Source organism: Globicephala melas, chromosome 2, assembly GCF_963455315.2.
Source record: "Globicephala melas chromosome 2, mGloMel1.2, whole genome shotgun sequence".
NCBI lineage: Eukaryota > Metazoa > Chordata > Mammalia > Artiodactyla > Delphinidae > Globicephala > Globicephala melas.
In genome coordinates this window covers 128,091,150-128,109,884 of record NC_083315.2, presented here as the reverse complement: position 1 = coordinate 128,109,884, position 18,735 = coordinate 128,091,150, and the positions used below count along the sequence as shown (strand labels likewise).

At 44.5% G+C, this 18,735-nt stretch overlaps 1 protein-coding gene across 16 annotated transcripts in view; it reads left to right on the top strand.

The window, feature by feature from the left end:
* Positions 1 to 3,091: 3,091 nt before the first annotated feature.
* The window catches only part of NIN (ninein), a 104,871-nt gene continuing 89,227 nt past the window's right edge, over positions 3,092 to 18,735 (top strand). For 14 of the 16 annotated variants that reach the window (XR_009563133.1, XM_030854944.2, XM_060294798.1 and 11 more), the window contains exons 1-3: positions 3,146 to 3,219; positions 3,723 to 3,776; positions 11,925 to 12,128. Coding sequence is in view for 15 of the 16 variants with exons in the window: in XM_030854944.2 (XP_030710804.1) it covers positions 11,946 to 12,128 (183 nt within the window). In the remaining variant the exon portion in view is untranslated. Of the gene's footprint in view, positions 3,220 to 3,722; positions 3,777 to 11,924; positions 12,129 to 18,735 lie in introns of all 16 variants that reach the window. The other 2 variants (XM_060294807.2, XM_060294802.2) reach the window with 1 other exon arrangement.

Genomic DNA, 18,735 nt, shown 5'->3' with positions numbered 1-18,735 from the left:
ACAAGGCTTTTTTTTAGGTGAGAGCTGATATCAGAGGCAGATAAACTGTAACAGATAAGAAATGTGGCTTGTAAAGGGTATGAACTCTGGGTATTTACATTTCTTTTAATTTTTTTCTTATATTGCATATAATGTAGTATTGGAGCTTGGCTACTATTTCTGCTGTTATCTTTATTTTTTGTTTAACAGAGAAAAGCTCAATTGATAGCTTCTAAGGTAAATTCCTGCTTTCTTCCAGTAGCTCAGTCTGGACTAAGACAAAACTTTCACGCTGTGTAACCTAAATTGCAGGCACATTGTGTCAAATTATCTGAGTTAGCAGGACTGTTTGTGCAAAGCTACACTGTGAAGTAGCCATGCTGCACACTTTCCCCTCCTTTGTAGGGAAGCTGGAAGTTATATGTAATTTCCAGCATTAACTCCACCCCATTAACTCCCCTCATGAAAGAGTATCTTGTGTTTTTGAAATTACACAATCCCCACCAATTCTGATCTTTCTCTATAGGGAACATCTCCTGGCCCCCAAGAATCACTGCTTGAAACTAATGACAGTCTCATCCTTAAGGATTCTTGCAGGTTAAAAAGGGATGCTTGGAGAGAGAACTTGTAGGATGAGGTTCCCATGGCAGAGACTAGCTGAAACAAGAAAAAAATCTATAACATATATAAATCTAAATATATATATTCTTTTTCATATTCTTTTCCATTATGGTTTATTGCAGGATACTGAATATAGTTCCCTGTGCTATACAGTAGGATCTTGTTATTTATCCATCCTATATACACTAGTTTGCATCCGCTAATCCCAAACTCCCAATCCTTCCCTTCCCTACCCCCCTCCCCCTTGGCAACCACACGTCTGTTCTCTATGTCTGTGAGCCTGTTTCCATTTCACATATATGTTCGTTTGTGTTGTATTTTAGATTCTACATATAAGTGATACCATATGGTATTTGTCTTTCTCTTTCTGACTTACTTCACTTAGTATGATAATCTCTAGGTCCATCCATGCTGCTGCAAATGGCATTATTTCATTCTGAAAAAAAAAAAACAAACTCTTCATTCTTACCTTCTAAGACTGTTGGCTGTTTTAGTCCCCAATGAACATATTCTCTTATTTATAAGATGACACCTATGTAAGGATTCTGGTAACAGGTTAGCTATTCCCATAACAAAGAGTGTGTGTGTGTGTTGTGTAATTATTACTAGACTGAACAACCACGCATAAAGTACATGAGTGTGTGTGTGTGCATGCTTGCACAAGATTGTTAAAAAGCGGGAGAGAGGAGCATGAATCTCTCCTTTTTCTTATTCTCCAGGTGCATTGTGTTGAAGGAATAGAATTTGGGTTCTAAAAGAAGACTGACCTTCTTGGGGCTTCCCTGGTGGCGCAGTGGTTGAGAATCCACCTGCTAATGCAGGGGACACGGGTTCCAGGCCTGGTCTGGGAAGATCCCACATGCCGCGGAGCAACTAAGCCTGTGCGCCACAACTACTGAGCCTGTGCTCTAGAGCCCGTGAGCCACAACTACTGAGCCTGCGTGCTGCAACTACTGAAGCCCGCATGCCTAGAGCCCGTGCTCCACAACGAGAAGCCACCACAATGAGAAGCCTGCGCATCACAAAGAAGAGTAGCCCCCGCTCGCCACAATTAGAGAAAGCCCGTGCGCAGCAACAATCAAGACCTGACACAGCCAAAAATAAATAAATTTATTTAAAAAATAAATAAAATAAGACTGATTTGCTTAAAAAAAATAGCAAACAACCCCCCCAAACTTTGAGTTAACTGTAGATTCACACTGTTATAAGAAATAATACACCTTTTACCCAATTTTTCCCGATGATAACATTTTGCATAATTGTAGTACACTATCACAACCAGGAAATTGATGTCAATACAATCCTAGGGCTTTATTCAAATGACACCAGTTTTATGCTCACTCATTTTTGTATATTTTGTTCTATGCAGTTTTGTCACATACGTCATCTGGTTTTGAATCCCAGCTCTGCCAACTAGCTGTGTGGTCCTGAGGAAGCTCCTTAACTTCTCTAAGGCCCTAATTTGCAAAATGGATATAATAAAGTCTGCCTCCCAAAGGTGGTGTGAGGATTAGGTAAGATTATTCCTGTCAAGTTTCCAGTACACTGGATTCTCAATAAATGCTAGTTTCCTTCCCGTCTATCCCTTGTTCTTTCAGTAGCAAGGGAGCGTTCTCCAGTTTCCTGCTGAAATAACCAGACTTGTGTAGAAATGTAGAGATGGGGGAGTGAGAAGCGGAGACTCTGGGGGAGCCCATGGAGTAGGGGTGGGGGGGAGGAGGCGGTAAACACCGAGCAATCATTGGCCTGAGCGGTACCGACTCCAAGGAGTATCCGTCCCGCGTGGCTAGTGACGGAGGGTTGGATGCACCCACAGAAGCCTGGATGGGGGTGGGAGCCTAAGAAGGCATGGTGGGCAGGTGCGGAAGTCAGTCTAGACCTGGTAGGAGGGACGCACTCGCTCCATAGGGTTCAGAGTCAAGTCTGGAGCTCTTCAGCCTCCTGGACCCCTCTTCTAATGACCGCCAATGGGCGCTCGAGGGCTGAGAAATCCAAGGTCGCCTGGGGGAAAAAGAGGCACCTGGATCCCCACCTTCAGTCCCACGGGCTGGAGGCGGGGACTCTTCCCCGACCCGGAGACGTTGCAGGCCGGGTGTCCTAGGCACAGAGGGGTTTGTGCAGGTGCCTTTGGAAGGAAGGAGAAGCTATCCGGAAGGGGGTCGACCTCTGCTGACCTCCTCCATATGCGCCCCGGCAAGCGCCGGAGCTTCCAAGTTCAAATCTCCGAGGCGAGCGCCCCAGGGTCACAGCCAAGCCGGGACCGGACTCCTCCGTGCTCCGGCCACCAGAGGCGCAGTCCCCGTGGAAGGGGTGGAGTGGGGGGGACGGACCCCGCGAGGGCCCGGGCGGCGCCCAGCGCTCCTCCCTCAGCGGCCCCAGCTGCGCGGGCCGCGGAGGAGGAGCCGCGCCCGGGCCGGCGTCGCCCTGGCTCCTCCTCCCCGCGCGGGCCTGGCCCTTCCTCCCCTGCGTCCAAAGCTTCGGGTGGCCGCGGCCGAGCCGGGAGCCGAGCGCGCTGGGCGCGGCCGTCCTGCTGCAACTGCCGCCGCCGCCTCCGAGCCCCGAGTGCGCCCGCGGCCATGGCCCCCGCGGCAGCGCCAGGCGCCTGAGCCCCGGGACGCGGTAAGCGCGGAGCCCGCTCCCGCGGACCCCCGCCCCGCGGCCTGGGGGTGCGCGGAGGCCTCTTGCTGCCCCCGCGCTGTGGGCGAGGCCCTGCGCGCCCTGGCGGCCCAGGCACCGGAACAGGCTGGGGCTTCCCCTGCCGGGCTGGGGCCGGGCGGTGGTTGTCCCCGCGGGCCGGGAGCAGGGGGCGGCAGCGAGGAAGCGGGTGGCCCGGCGGCCAGCTCGGGCCGGGGCGCTCCAGGCTGACCCCGCGGGGAGGGGGCGGTGTGGGAGGCGGAGGAGGGGTCGGTCCGGGAGAGCGGGCCGGCGGGCGGGGAGGATGCGCACCGCAGCCCCCAGGAGACGCGCTTTTGTGAGCGCTGGCCCCTTACAAATGGAAATGACGCTCGCGCGGGTCCCCATTCGCGTCCTTTTGAAGGACGCCCGCCCTGAACCCCGGCGCCGACTGCGAAGTATTGTCCCGCTTCTGGAGCCCTAACAAAGCGTCCTCCCCCGCTTTGCAGAGCACTGGAGGCAGGCGGCCGGCTGTTCGGGCGCAACGGAGAGGCCGACAGAAGGTAAGCGAGGACGGTGGGGGCCGAGAGAGCTGCTGCCCGGGGACACAATGGGGTGTCTGGGGTTTCCGGGGGTGGCGATGGGCGGGCGGGTCGGGGGCGCATCTGCATCACGCGTTGCCGGGGACCTGGGCGGCGCGCCCGCGCTCCAGCCGCACGTCGCCTCCCGGCTTTGCAGCGCAGCCGGGTCTGGGCACCTCCGCCACCCGCGTTGTCCCCGCCCGCGCTGCCAGCTGAAGGCGGCTACTGTGTGCTGGTCCAGGAGAGGACTTGAGTCCCGGGGTTGGGGGGGGGGGAGCAGAAAGGGTGGTTGTTCTGTTGCCTTGTGCCACCCAGGCACCCCTGTGACTGGGAAACTGGAGAGAAACCTGCCTGGGGAAACCCGAGGTGTTAGTCTGGGCTGTCTGAGTAGCGGAGAGCTGTTTGGACCCATTGTAGAAGGTGTCAGGGATCAAGGCACAGAGAAAGACTTTACCCAGTGCGACTACTAAGAAAGGAACAAAATGACGCTCGGCTATTGCCTGAAACCCTTGACCGCCAGACCCACGGAATGGAAGTGTGGAGTGTCGCGGCAGAAGCTTCCAGGGTTCCAGGGGCTGGGCTTCTGCAGCTACCAAACCGGTCTCTGACAAAAGGACAAAGCTGATGGAAACAGTTTACTGCTGAAAGCTCTTTCTGTGAAGCTGAAAGAGATAGAGATAGGAAGAGGCGATTTCCCAGCCTCAGCCCTGACAAACCGGGGCTAAGTCGGTGCAAGTAAAATGGAGCTGGAAAGATTGTCCTACCATGCACCTTGTTTCTAGACAACTTAGCTCTTATGAGATCTTCTGCTTTCTTTACTTGACTGGGGCAGATCCCCTCCTGGTGTTGAGGAATTCCTGAGATGAGCTTGCCATAGAACTTAACTCCTGAATTTGTGAAATCAAAATGGATCGCATGGTTGTCTTTTGTGACTGAGGTGGAAGCATGTTTTAGGATTAGAATCCTAATAAAGTCAACCGAGGCACATGAGCTAAGCTTCTGAGACCATGGAAGGTTCTCGATCCCGCTCCCTTAAATACATTAACATAAATGTATATATGTTTACTTGTTTCCTGAGGATTGACAATCTGCAAGGATATGTATTTTTTTCTGTGTCAGCTTAATTCTGAGTCTTCCCTAGTGGCTAACGTATTGGTAGCTGACCTGAAATATTGGCAGGTCTTGCTGTGGAGTTGAAGAGGGATGTGGAAATTCCCAGACTGTGTGTAACAGTGACATGACAGGCTGGCTGATAAAACAGTTTGCTGTGGTCTCCTCAGCTGTTGTCAGTGTCCTTAGAGAGGTGAAGTAAACTGCTGGAGAGTTTCTTTGCAGATGTGTTTATTTTCACCTGGTCTCTGGTGATTCCTTAGAGGAAAGCATTCTGAACTGCAGTATAGATAAAGTGTAGGACTTACGGATGTTCCAAATGGGTTGGACATCAGCAAAGATATTGCCAAGGCAGGAAAAGGCTTTACAGGGGGCAACGGAAAGGCAGCCATCGCAGGCACGGTCTTTGCAGTAAAATGTCAAGGATCAGTCATCTTAATAGACACTTACTCAGAATGGCATGGGTGTCTTTTTTCTTGCTTTTTTTTTCATTTTAGATATGTGGTGACCCTTAATATCAAAAGATGTTAACTGTCAGAGGGGGAGAATAGGGCTCCAGTGAATTTTGAACAGTCAATCTTAATAGACAACGTTCTTATCATAAGTCAAATGTTGTTCCAATAAATTGTTTTAAGTGTCACTGCAAATGACTTTGTATACTATCATTTCACCAATCTTGGTGCTTCCATTTTATGTTGATAATGAAAATACATTTTATCAGTCTTACATTGATAAAGGGTTGGCACATTTAGCCAGATCATTTTAGAGGGATTCAAACAGCCTAAAGCTTTTTCAGGAGGTTTATTTTTATAGGTGCCAATTCATTTGTAAGCCAATAAATTATGTGGTTTGAATTCTGGCTATTGAACTTACATCTGTTGGGCAGGGTCTTCTGGAGAGATTTACTGAAGCTTGCAAAAAGATATTTTTATCCTATTCACAAATAAAATAGAATTTTTAAAAGATTATGGGAATATGCAAGTGAGCAACTTTATTTGAAATCAGGACACTTTATTGCAATTTATATCAGCAATTAACCATTTATTCAAGCTTCTAGATACAAAAATGATGAACTATTTATGATCTAATCCTCCCTTAAAAAGCAAAGTTGGGAAAATACTGTTTATAGATATAGAGAAGTGCTTCATTTTTATACCCCAGGGAACGGTAGTCAGAGCTGCAGGCATTCTAAATTAATTAGAGTAAATATGGCTCAAGAAGTGAAAGTTGTTACAAGCTGTCTCTTTTAAGAAAGTAGCAAAAGTGCAGCTGTTTTCTGCTTCCGTAATTTTACGTAGTAGCTGATTACAGGTTATTGAATCTACCATGTGCTAACCTAATGATTTTATTCCTCCAGCCATCCTGAGTTAATGACTTGATTGGGTAATCCACCTAGCTATTAGGTTTAACAAAAGCTTGGGTTTGCTACATCATTCAGGGTGGTAAAATACTAAAGCTTGTTTATGTTTTAGAATAAATGCTAGTGGGATACCCTTAGTTAAATTAATTTTTTCTGTAGCTAGCAAAGGTTGTTATTTTCTTTCCAATTTAATATGATTCTTTTCCGGTGTGGTGGCATTTAAGCTTTTGTGTTATATTCTTACACTCTGATTTTATTCTTGCTGATACTCTTGTGCTTTTAGTATCCAGCTAGAAGTGAGGTGCTATCTGAGCAGAGAGGAGGCTATCTGACAGTAATCAGTTTGATGGGCAGCAGTTTTGGGCAGAAATATTCTATTATCAACACATAAATGGGGACAATTGCTTTTTCTATTAAGCTTTTGCTAAACTTGAATTTATTCTCGTCACTATTTCACGTTGTGCTGAAGTTAGTCCAAAACGGTAAGCCTGGAAATCTTTGCAGCAAATTCAAGTGTCTGCAAAAAAGAGAAGAAAAAAGAAACATTTTATTTTGACTATTGGCCTTATGAGGCTCTGACTTGCCAAACGGTGAAAGCTAAAGGCGTGAATGAAAAGCTTTGCCAAAGCAGAGTTTGTCCACGTTCATCTCTTTAGTTATAAAGTAAATTAGTCACTTGGTGGTCACTGCCTGGACTGTGGACCCTCAACAGCTATGTCTGAACACAGATCCGAAAGCATCTATTATGATACCCAGGGAAAGCTGCTGAGCCAGGAGGGGCATCCAGACATTCCTTGTAGCTGTTCAGCTGCTAGACCATCTGGAGGGGAAATAAAAGGCCTGGGCTAGGGCTCTGGCATTGTGTTCATTTTATTATTTGGTTTTTCCTTGCCAGACTTTGTCTCCTTTTCACTCCCTTTGGCCCAGAGCAGACGTCCCCTTTGGCTGGTCTGCCATTCTTAGAAGCTCCTTTCTATACCTTGGATGCTGGAAAGTTCACAAGTTCATGGATCCACTTCATGTGGACCTTATGTTGGGGACTTCATTATCCCAGCAGCACCTCCACCTTGCTCTTTTCCGATCCCAGTTGGCACTGTGATTTCATCAGCGAGGGCTGCCAAAGGGAGCACAGTGACACCAGTCTCTGATGGACTTCCCTGTCAGGGTCTGCTCATTCTGGCAGCCTTGTTTTGAGTTATCTGGAAGGAAAATACTCTGAATAGTTCTTATTATGGGCGGTTGTTGGGTGGTAATTGTTATGATTAATGGCCCTTTGCGTCTGCCTCTTACTTAACCATCCCTTGTTAGAACTCCAAAATATTGCCCACACTGGCCCTTTTATTCCAAAGGAGTCATGAAGGCTTCTGGCAACTTGACTGGGAAGGTAGGTGGTGATGAGAGGCCCAGGTTTGTGGCAGGCTTTATAAAACTGGAATTGTCCTTGGCAATTTGAAGGACGATTTATCATTCAAAACCCAACTTGCTTCATCTCTAAGGAAGATTCCTGTCACTGGTGAGTGTCAGCTAGGCTCTGACTCTGGAAAGCATTGAATTGCACAGATTAGACATGCTTAAATATTTGTGGGGGAAGTACTTTAACAATGATCAGTTTCTGGACTGTGCCCATTATCGAAGACACAGGACTCTTCATAATCATATTTATGTAAAAGTGCTTGTCTTCTTTGCCTTTAAATCCCAAAGCTACTTTAGAAAAAAGAGAATGCTTATTCTGTGTATCCTTAGTGTCTCATAGGCTATAATTAGTCAATAAATGAATCAAGGCACATAGGGAGGAAGGAACCCCACCCCTCCTCCTTCCATTTTGGAGGAGTTTAGTTTATGGCCACCAAGTGTTCCATGGTCATTTCTAGTTCTTGTTACCGTACAGCTGGTTAACACATAAAAGTGGAGCTAAGTGATTTGTCAATGATACCGTTCCAGTGGTCCCATTCACGTGTTCTGTGTGCATGTGTAGGACTAAGAGATAGTATAGAGTCAGACCAGAGTTCAAATCGCGCGTCCATGACCATTATTAGCGTTGTATCATGGGACAAGTAGCTTAACCTTGCCAAGCCCCAGTTTCTACGTATTAAATGGGAATGTGAGATCTACTTTAAAGAATTAGGAGGATTAAATGAAAGCATTTATGCTAAGTACTCAGCATAGGCCAGACTTAGAGTAAATGCTCAGAAGTTTAAAAAAAAAAAAGTGTCTTCTGAACTTCCAACTATATTTCAGGCTTTCTGCTTTAGTTTGACATTAAATTTATCAATAATCTGCCTTTGAAGACTGAGGAAGCACTGAACGTTACCTACTACTGTTACCATTTAGTAATACGATATGGCTTATGTTTATAATATGTCCCTCGCCCATTCTTGCTTTCTGGGTTATGGTGTTCCACAGCTCCTGTTTTGCTTCTAGGAAGGCAGATCTATGACCTGTTGATGTATGTAAGTTACCCCTCGTCAGTTTACCCCTCCTTTGCAAATCGCAGGTATTTTCTTAGTTGTTTTCTCAATTCCCCTCTTGTATCAGCTTTCTCTGGGATTAGCCGCTCTTGCTTGCCATATTTAACCCTGAGAACAACCTTCCAGATGGGTATTATTATTCTCATTCTATAAACAAGGGGACTTGGGAAAGTATTTTAATACAGATTCTCCTCCAAAGTCATATCCCATAACAACAACAAAAATGCAGCTGAAAATTGAATCCACTGGCTTAATGACTAAATCATAGAATGAAACTTCAGATGGCTCTACGTGGTACAGTCTGGCAGTGGGTGCTCGCTTTCTACTTATGCCTGGATATGTCTAAGACTGAAAATGCCTTTGAAAAGGGGTTGGATGGGGAAAGTAGAGGTATGCTTGTGGAAGAAGTAGGTGTCTCAAAGTCTTCCTATGCTCATTTCTGTAGCGTTCATTCAGGGTAAGTTTCCTTGTAAGGAACCTCCATATCCTAAGTCAGTCCATGATGTTTTACTGAGTCCCTGGTGTGAAGAACAGACTGTACTATGCATTTGGGGGAAGCTATAAAAGAAATTGAAATTGTGAACCTTGCCCTTCAAGAAATTTCTGCCAAGTGGGGAGAAAAATAATTCTTGCACATGAAATTACTGATGAACGTTTGGGGAATAAAATCAGCCAGTAAAAATGCCTTCTGTGCTAGAAGAGTACTGACAACTTGTCACCACATGTAACGTCTTTTGGATGTTTCCATATGATCATTTGTTCTCCAGCGGTGGGGCCGTTTTCCCTGTTAAGTCAAAAGAATGTTTTACTAAGCACAGTTCTTGAGAAGCAGGGAGATAAAGAGATAACAAAGGAAAGTTGCTGTGAAATGAAAGAGGTTTGATTTAGTGGAAATCCAATGACCTCCCAGAGAGCAGGGCATGATAGCGTATCAGATTCAAAGCCGTGGATAAGATTGGGACTTCTCAGTACGTTGTGAGACTTTTTTTTTTTATATTGAAGTACAAATGAACTTATTTACAGAACAGAAATAGACTCACAGACATAGAAAACAAACTTATGGTTACAGTTACCAATGGGCAGATAAATTAGGAAGATGGGATTAACAGATACACATTACCATTGTGACCTTTATGGTCCTCTTTCATTGGTTTAGATGGACAAATCCCCACCCCTTAAAATAATTATTAAAAGGGGGAGTGTTAGAATTCTTTCACTTTTGAGTTTTTCTTTTTCTTGTTTTTTTTTTAAATGTAAAGTCAAGCAGAAGCAGAATAGTCTTGCTTTTCTGACGTTGGTCAGATTGCAGCCCAGGGCACTGTAGAACTCAGAGAGTGAGTCTGAGAGCTGTGGCAGCCCTGAAAATCCCAGTGCATCTTGGGGATTCTCAGCAGATCTTAGGTGATGATGAACTGGGTGGATGCTAAGTGAATCTCATTAGCTAAGCCTTGGCCCTGTCTAAATTCCTAACTTTTGAGGCTTTGCTTAACACCTTGGCTTTTCATTTCGGATGCTTTGTTGTTTATTTAGCACTCTCAGGTTATTTTGTAAACATTTACGTGGTGATTAGTTAACCCAACAGACCAACCCTGGGAAGGCAGCCAGAGCTAGCAGCACTGTAATAGAAAAACTGATAATTAGGAGAAGAGACCTGGGAGGCCAGGAGCCTGGACCAGAACATTACCTCTTTGCTTTAATGAGTGGCCCAGCTGTTTGGATCCATATTCTGACTTCACTTCATTCTGCTGAAACCCTTGGGATAGTCGTTGGCTCTGTTTTAGCTCGTCATGTTTTGAACAGTTGTCTCTGAAAAGAAAGCAACCCAGCTTAGAGCAGCACGGATGTGTTACAGAAGGCTCGCTTATTTTCAGGTCTGGCCGCGTTCAGCATCTTAACGTGTGTGGTTCCCGTGCTGTAATGATCTTCCCTGTAACATCACCTCTAAGTTAAGAGTTTTCTGACCCAGGACTCGGTTTAGTTAAAGGTGTGCTTTTAAAAGTAGAGTGTTGGTTGCCAGGGACTAGGGGAGGGGAAATGGGAGTTGCTGGGCAGCGGGTATAGAGTTTCAGTCATGCAAGATGGGAAAGTTCTAGGGATCTGTTGTACAGCAGTGCGTGTGTAGCGAACAAATATGGTACTGCATACTTAAACTGTTGTTAATAGGGTGGGTTCCATGTTATGTGATTTTTATCACAATAAAAAATTATATTGGCAAGATAAATACTTTTTTAAAAAGGTGCTGCTTTTTATAGTCAAGGGGCTGGTTCTGCGAGCCTTGTTTGAGCTGGCTGAGGTCACCCTCTCAAGGGCATACGTTCTGTTTGGCTTCCATTGCATCATTGTGAAGGTACCTTCACATGAGAAGGTTTCAGGCTTCCACTGGAAAACCCAACACATTAAAAGTGAATTATTGTGCAAGCAAAAAACCAGATTTCATTCTTCAAGTATTGAGGAACCTAGAATTTTATGATATATATTTTTAGCAAACAAGATTCTGAGAGATATTGATGACTCTGTGTTTTCACAAATCCCATGAAATGTGGAAACATGGAAAGTCTGGGGTTAGGGTGGATCAGAGAGATGGAAGACCTATTAACCAGGAGTACAGAGGGGAGACTGTCTAGGTAGTGGAGGGTCCTGAGATGCTGTGTGATTCACATGTGGTCTGTGGCTCCTTCGAACCTCATTGAAAGGCTGCAGTTGTGTTTTCCCCTTTCTCTAGGCAACTAAGCATTACCTAAAACTCCCTGGGGCTGAAGCGAGCCTCAGGGAATACTCTTCCTGTCACACCTCATGTAATTGCACCAGTGAAGTTAATTGAGTTGTTTTTTGAGGAACTCATGTAAGAAGTGTTTGATCTTATGTAAACAGGGAGTGGTTTTGTATCAGAAGTATTCATGCAGTGCCTCTTTGCTGCAGCCCTCCAGTCTGACTACGGTGGGGGGCAGTAGGCTGAAGAAAGAGAAGGGAAATGCCTTGGCAAGTTGCAACATCTGGCAGGTCCTCTGGAGCGGGAGGTGTAGTGTTACCTCCCCTGCTGACCCTCACAAGGTCCCGATGGACCAGCATGAGGGGACCGGGACACACAGAGTGTTCTTCCCAAGGGGCTGGCAGGGGTAGGAGTGGCTAGTGGAGGGGCGGTGGCAGGACTCCAGCGCTGCCACCACCCATCCCCCTCTCTGTCCCGCACAGGTGAGCGCTGTGGGCGATGGGATGGATGAGGCAGAGCAGGACCAGCATGAGGCCCGACTCAAGGAGCTGTTTGACAGTTTTGACACGACGGGCACCGGGTCCCTGGGACAGGAGGAACTCACCGACCTTTGCCACATGTTGAGCTTGGAAGAGGTGGCCCCGGTGCTGCAAGAGACGCTGCTTCAGGACAACCTCCTGGGCAGGGTAAGGCCTGGGAAGAGGCGGGGTGGGGGTGGGGGGTTGGGAAGTGGGTGTGGTTTCTGCCCGGGCGCTGGGGGTGGGGCGAACCACAAGTGTTGCAACTTGTTTCTAACATCCTGGAGGTGTGTGCTCTTAGCTGTTAACCTGATAAACAGAAAAAAGAAAAAGGAAAAATTAAAAAGTAATGGGTGTGACTTAGCAGCGAAGTTTGCTCGGGTGATGAGGGCCCGCTTTAATTTGTGCTCTGGAATGAAGGTGTCCTCTGAGCCTCTCAGCTGAAAAGAGAAAAAGGTAACAAGAGGATGTTTTCCGGTGCTTTCCTTATTCTTTGTGTATCATTTTATGGACTCCACACTCATCAAGAGAGGGGGCTGAGATTTCCATGGAAGTGAAGGAAAGTACAGTAAGAAAACTGCCATTGCCAGGAAGAGCAGCTTGCTGTTACGACTTTCACTCCCCGTAAAGCTATTTCTCGTGAGGATTGTTCCTAGGGTAAAGTATTAATTAAACCTTTCACCCAGAAAATAAGACAGAAGGGTAAGTGCAGTTTTACTTAAAACCCAGCACGACTTGCTTCCAACAGGGGTGTGCGTGTGTACTGATACTAGCTTTTACATACGAAAACAAATAGTCACGTTCTCCCCGTAGATCAAGTCACAGATGAGTAAGAGGTGAGAAGGGGTCCTTTTTTCCCTCTTGCTGTTAGTGGGAAGGATGTCTTGACCTGACAGTGTCTTCAGTTCTCATAATTAAAATTGAGAGCATCATTTGTATGGCTTTGAGTTGAATCTTGCTGCTGGTGTTTTGCATGATGAGAAGGAAAAATGGGCCGTACTTTTTGAGCTCTGTTGCTGCCATCGCTGATACTTTGTAGACGTACGTTTTTATCACGTGGTATAAATTGAGGAAGCAGCTGTGAAACTCAACTTTATTCCAGTGACCAAACTTCCTTTTCTTCATTTCATTTTCACTGTCTCTTAGCTGAAGCTTTGGGCAGGTGGCCTCAGATACAGTGCAGTGTATTGGCTCTCTGTGATGTGAGATGGACGGGAGTGGCGATCATCCTGAAGCTGAATGATGTTCTTGGGGGCCTGGCACTGTGGAGGTGGCATTTAACAGGGCTCACACTTAAAGAAAGTGTGAGTTTTTGTAAAATTAGAACCATTTTTGGTAACTTTGGGGGCATTAGCTGCTTGTGAATACCCGTGATCCCTAAAAAAAATGCTAAAAATCTTGCTTTGAAAGCAATAGAGATGGGAGCTTTGAGAATTAAATGATTTGCTTCTCATCGTGTAAGGCACTCCAATGTTTTCTAGTTCTGCCTCAATCTCAGAGACTTCGGGGAGCCAACAGAGTAGCGTTTCTCCCTGTCGTCCTTGGGGATCTCAGTCCTTTGGGTATCTGAGGAAGAGTATCAAAGTGGGGATCTGTTTTCACACCTATTAAAGCCGGAGAAGACATGATACAACTTCAGGTTTCCTTGAGAGCCAGTGTAAATGTGGAACCCGCTGCTGTAAACAGATTGCTCCCTGGCAGCAGATCGACAGCTTGCTCTCCAGATGCCACACATCCTTGCCCTCCTTTGGCAGACTAAAACAGGGGCCCAGTTATCGATTGATTCGTTAATGACTTGACACTGCCAGCCCGCCTTTACGTTTGCTCTTCGCCTGCGAATAATGAATACCTAAGTGGTCTATAGCCTGATATTTACTTAGTGAGCCAGTGATAAAAGTTAAATAGATGTATGCATATAGATTTCATGGGGGAGGTCCCTGGTGGTTGTCTTGAGAGCAGGGTTGGCATGAAGTAATGCACTACTGTTAGATTTGCATTTTCTATGAAACTGAATTATTCTCAGATGATCACATAAACTGGGCCATATGCTGTTAAGATACTCTGTATGGTCTACAATTTTAAATTATAAAGAAAAAAATTTCCTTAGACTTCACTGGAGAATTCCAAGTTCTACCATCTTGATATATTGAAGAGGAATCATAAGTTGTAACATTATAAAATTGTAAGCTGTTTCTAATACCAGCCGTCTTTCTTCTCTTTAGATGGTATTTATAGAAAAATATGTAAGAGTTAGCAGTTTGGTTTCATAAAAAAGGAGAAAGAAATAACAGCATGACAAACCTAAATATATTCATCTATTCGTTAATTCAAAAAATATGTATTGTGTATGTCCGGTATGTCAGCATTCTAATGGTCTTATGGTATGAGTGCAACTTATGTTTATTGTAAACTAAAGTTTTCCATTAAATTGGCTTTTGGAGCACATTAGTACCCATCAGCCTCCTGGATGCTTGTGGTTTTAATTTTGTCTTTTATATCATAACAAGTATAATTTTTAAATAAAAGAAAACATCTGAGTTTTACCTCCTTTGGTATTAAGCTGAATTAATCTTTTTTGTTGAAAAAGAAATAAGGTAAAAAGCATTTTCTCCCTCAACTAAGAATATTATCTGTTTATTTTTTATCTTAAGATCCATCTTTCATAACTTCTTGTCCTTTTTTTTTTTAAAGCCTAATGTTTCTTATGACAGTTGTCAAGGAAAGTAACTTAAATCGACTTGCCATTTTCATGCATTTTACTAATGGGCCATTTACCCTCAAATTAATCTGTCTGATCTTGCTTTATAACTTGAAACCATATTCCCCTGAGCATGGTGGTTACCCTGTAAATGTTTGAAATGCCCAAAGATTGCGGATCACTGATATAAAGGAAAGAGGACATTGCTGGTAGGTGTTTCCTACTAGGTTATCAAAAGAGCTCCATTCATATCTTTGTCATCAGTTGAGCACCTGTCAGGTGGGTCAGACCCCCAAGACAAGGGATTCCTTGAAACACTGAGGAACTTATAGTCTGGTCAGGTAACATTCCTGGCAGGTGAATTGTACTGGGAGTAAATACTACAAACATTTAAGAAAGGGAACCGGGCTTCCCTGGTGGTGCAATAGTTGAGGGTCCGCCTGCCGATGCAGGGGACACGGGTTTGTGCCCCGGTCCAGGAGGATCCCACGTGCCGCGGAGCTGCTGGGCCCGTGAGCCATGGCCACTGAGCCTGCGTGTCCGGAGCCTGTGCTCCGCAACGGGAGAGGCCACAACAGTGAGAGGCCCGTGTACCGCAAAAAAAAAAAACAAAAAAACAAAGGGAACCATGTTAGCTCACTTATTGAACGAAGTTTCCACCCAAGCAATTAATTCCAGTTGTAGTTGCTTCCTGTTTATTGTGCCTTTTAAAGGAAGTGTTTCCACATGCCTCTCTATTTCCTTTATTAGAAATCAGAACCTAAAAAAAAAAAAAAGAAATCAGAACTTAAAGGTGATAATTTACCTTGGTTTTGTTGAAGCCTTTATTTAGTTAGGTCCAGCTTTAGAAATACATTTTCCTTTCCTTATTGAGTACACTAACTTTGAGACAAAGCTGCCTCCCCCATCCCCTGAGCTTCCCTGCTCTACTCTTTAATATGAATCTAGATGCTGACATATTTCATGTTCTTGACACTCTTTAGAATCAGAACAAGCCGCGTGGTAGCAGAACTTACCATTGGCTTCCAAAGAGTCCCATAGGTGTGTGGACTTTGGTCATCAAAGGCACTTTGGAATTTTTTGTATTAAAATTTGATAACTGTACAAGTATATAATTCCACTCAGCTTTTGCAGTTTTCATTTTCAAGTGCTTGTGTTCTTTTATAAACATCACGATTAATTGTATATGGCCATTTGCTGGTTTGTTTCCACTTCATTCAGCTTTTTAAGATTTCTTTCACTTATATACATTTTAACTGTTTGAAAAGTGAATCAGAAGTACAGCAGTACTTTCTGGTGGTGATTATTTGTACTTGTTCTCTATGTGCAAAACTACCCTTGATCATCAAACAGTGCCTGTTTATAACCACCCCATGTTCATACTCCTGTTTCATATTATTGATCTGGGCTTTTTGAATGAGTTGGAGGGAAAGGTGGGAACATTTCTCATTACATCTCTTAAATGTCTGAACATTTGCCATCTATCTTACTGTTTAACCTGAAACAGTGAGGGATATTTTCTAATTCCATTTTGGTCTTGTGACTCTGTGGGGTTGATTTGAACTCCTAAGGGTCTATAGTTCACATTTATAAACAAAAAGACCTTCTGATTAAGAGGCTGCAAGACTTGCATCTTTTCTTTATTAACACTTTGTCAACCTCACTGCAAAATTGACTTTGGTGTTGTATACTGTGAACCTCGCAAGGTATTTAGTTTGACATAAAGCAAGGGCAAAGGGGAGGGCTGGCCTTCCAGCAGCCTGTTGGGAAGGCCTTCTACTCTCGACAAGAGGTATGAGCAGGTGCTAAATGGCTGTTCTTCTCTACCTACTTTATTTCAGTAATGACTGTCACTCCCACCAGAGAAAGTATGATCAGGAATGCTCATTAGATTTCTGCAGTATTCCATTTATACTTTTATGAGTAGCTTCTTGTTTGGATGGAGGGGACTTAAAGTTCTTCAGTGTCCAGCACAGATTTTAGACTTCAGTGTTCATCTGTATGACAGAGAAACCTAGAACCCAGAACTTGGAAAAAGATGGTGACTTGTCTGGGGTCAGGCAACTCATTTGAAGCAGCATCAGGATGGGAACCCAGATTTCCCAGTCCCTGAGTTTGAATGCATGTCTCCACAGCCTCCTCAGACTCCACATATGCAAATATGGATCTCATTCTCCATCCCCCGCAACCCACCCCGATCCTCAAACTCCCTCCCCCACCACATGGATGCCGTATGCTATTGGAGCAGTCTTTGAATCAGACCTGGATTCAAGTACTGACTCCTGCCACTTTTTAGCCATGTATGTACATTATCTTAAATACTCTGAGCCTCAGTTTCTTCATCTCTATAATGGGAAAAATAATACCCTCCCTATAAGATTGGGATGAGGTTGACTTAGAGCATGTGTATCAAAGGCCATCTAGGAGCCAGGAACACAGTTAACTACTGTGTCCTGTGTCTCCCTGTACACTGCCCCCCTCCATCTCTTACACACTGAGAGTGGGTTTTCGATAAATGGTGACTTCCCAGGAATGATTTTCTGAGAAAGCTCATTAGAGTAGGGAATGGATTTGCTAGCAAGTCTCTTGTGTGGCGGTGGTTTGCATCTGTTTCTATCTGTAGGCAGGGCTCCTTGGGTCCATCTTGGAGTACAACTTCACACAGTCGCTTTAGGTTTTACAAACCCGCCTCTTAAAATGGCCTTTGCCTCTCTCCACGTTGTCTGCAGTAAATGACTACTAAGCTGCAAAAACCTAAATGCTGTATTTAGGAGAAAACATTTGTAACTGTATCTTTCATTATGAAACCATGTCTCTTTGTTCTTCTGTGTCATTTCTCTTTGCATAATGCTGTCAGTTATTTTCCTCTACATTGACCTTCTGGTGAGTCCATATTTCTGTACCCATTTTAGCTACCACTTAATGTTTTGAATGTCCTTTCTTTGATTTCCCTGTGTATTAATAGCTGCAAACCTCCTAAGTGTGATGAGAGTTACGTGGGCCTTTGTCTGGTCTAATAAGCCCACTTTGTTGAACGCTGGCTTGAGCCCTGTCATCTCAGGTCTGTTTGAAGTGCTGCCTGCACACATGGGGAAACCGTATGCATCTGATCTCCATGATTGCTCGAGATGATTTTATGCAACGTTAAGTTCCTCATTCTACTTCCTGTTACAGGGTTTTTTGTGTGTGGTTTGAAATAGAATTTGTTTCTTATGCTGTGCTTAAATTATTTTTTTCAGAAAGGCAAATTATGTTTCTCAAAAAGCATTCCTATGAAATTTGGGGAGGAAAAGTGATGAGGTAAATTTCTATTAAGCGGTGGTGACACATGACAAAAAATATCAGATTTAACTAGTCTTCCTGTTAATTTAGTGTAAATGTCATGTGTTTTTAGTCAGTCATGTAATTTTCCCATTGCTGCAAACTGCCCTTTGAGGCATACAAGGTATAAGAATGCTTGTAAAATGAATGGTGGCAATTATTATTCAAATGAGGGGGTACCAGCCGAGGTACACATGGCTCTCGCTGGTTACCATGTGAGATTTAATCGCATTGTATATTTCTGAAGATTTCTAAATTTTAACAGAATACAGTAGTAAAGCTCCCCTGGAGGAGAAAAAATGGTACTTCAAAATTACAGGGACTGAACTGAGTTGAGCCCACTGACGTGCATTTCTTCACAATAGAGGGCGTTTATTCACGTTTTGGTTCTCGGTTGTGCCCTGAGGGGCTTTTCTGCCCCATCTGTATTCATGAGCATTGATGGAAAATAGTAGTCACCGGCCTCTATTAGAGAACTCTCTTGAAAGATGTGGAATTTACTGCTATTTAAAGCAGAGGGTCCGGTGTCTCTGCCCTCACAAGAAGGAAAATAAAGGGCAGTTTAAGACTTCAAGCTGCTCCAATTGTTTTTTGATCAGCTTGCCAGGTTTTCTGTTTTGGATTTTTAGATTCTTTTTGTGGGGGAAGAAGGGTGTCACCCAGATAGGCATTGCTGGATTGTGAAGAACCCCTGAGTTAATAATCATGTTTAGTTTTTTGTTTGTTTGTTTGTTTGTTTTTACGGTAGCGGGCCTC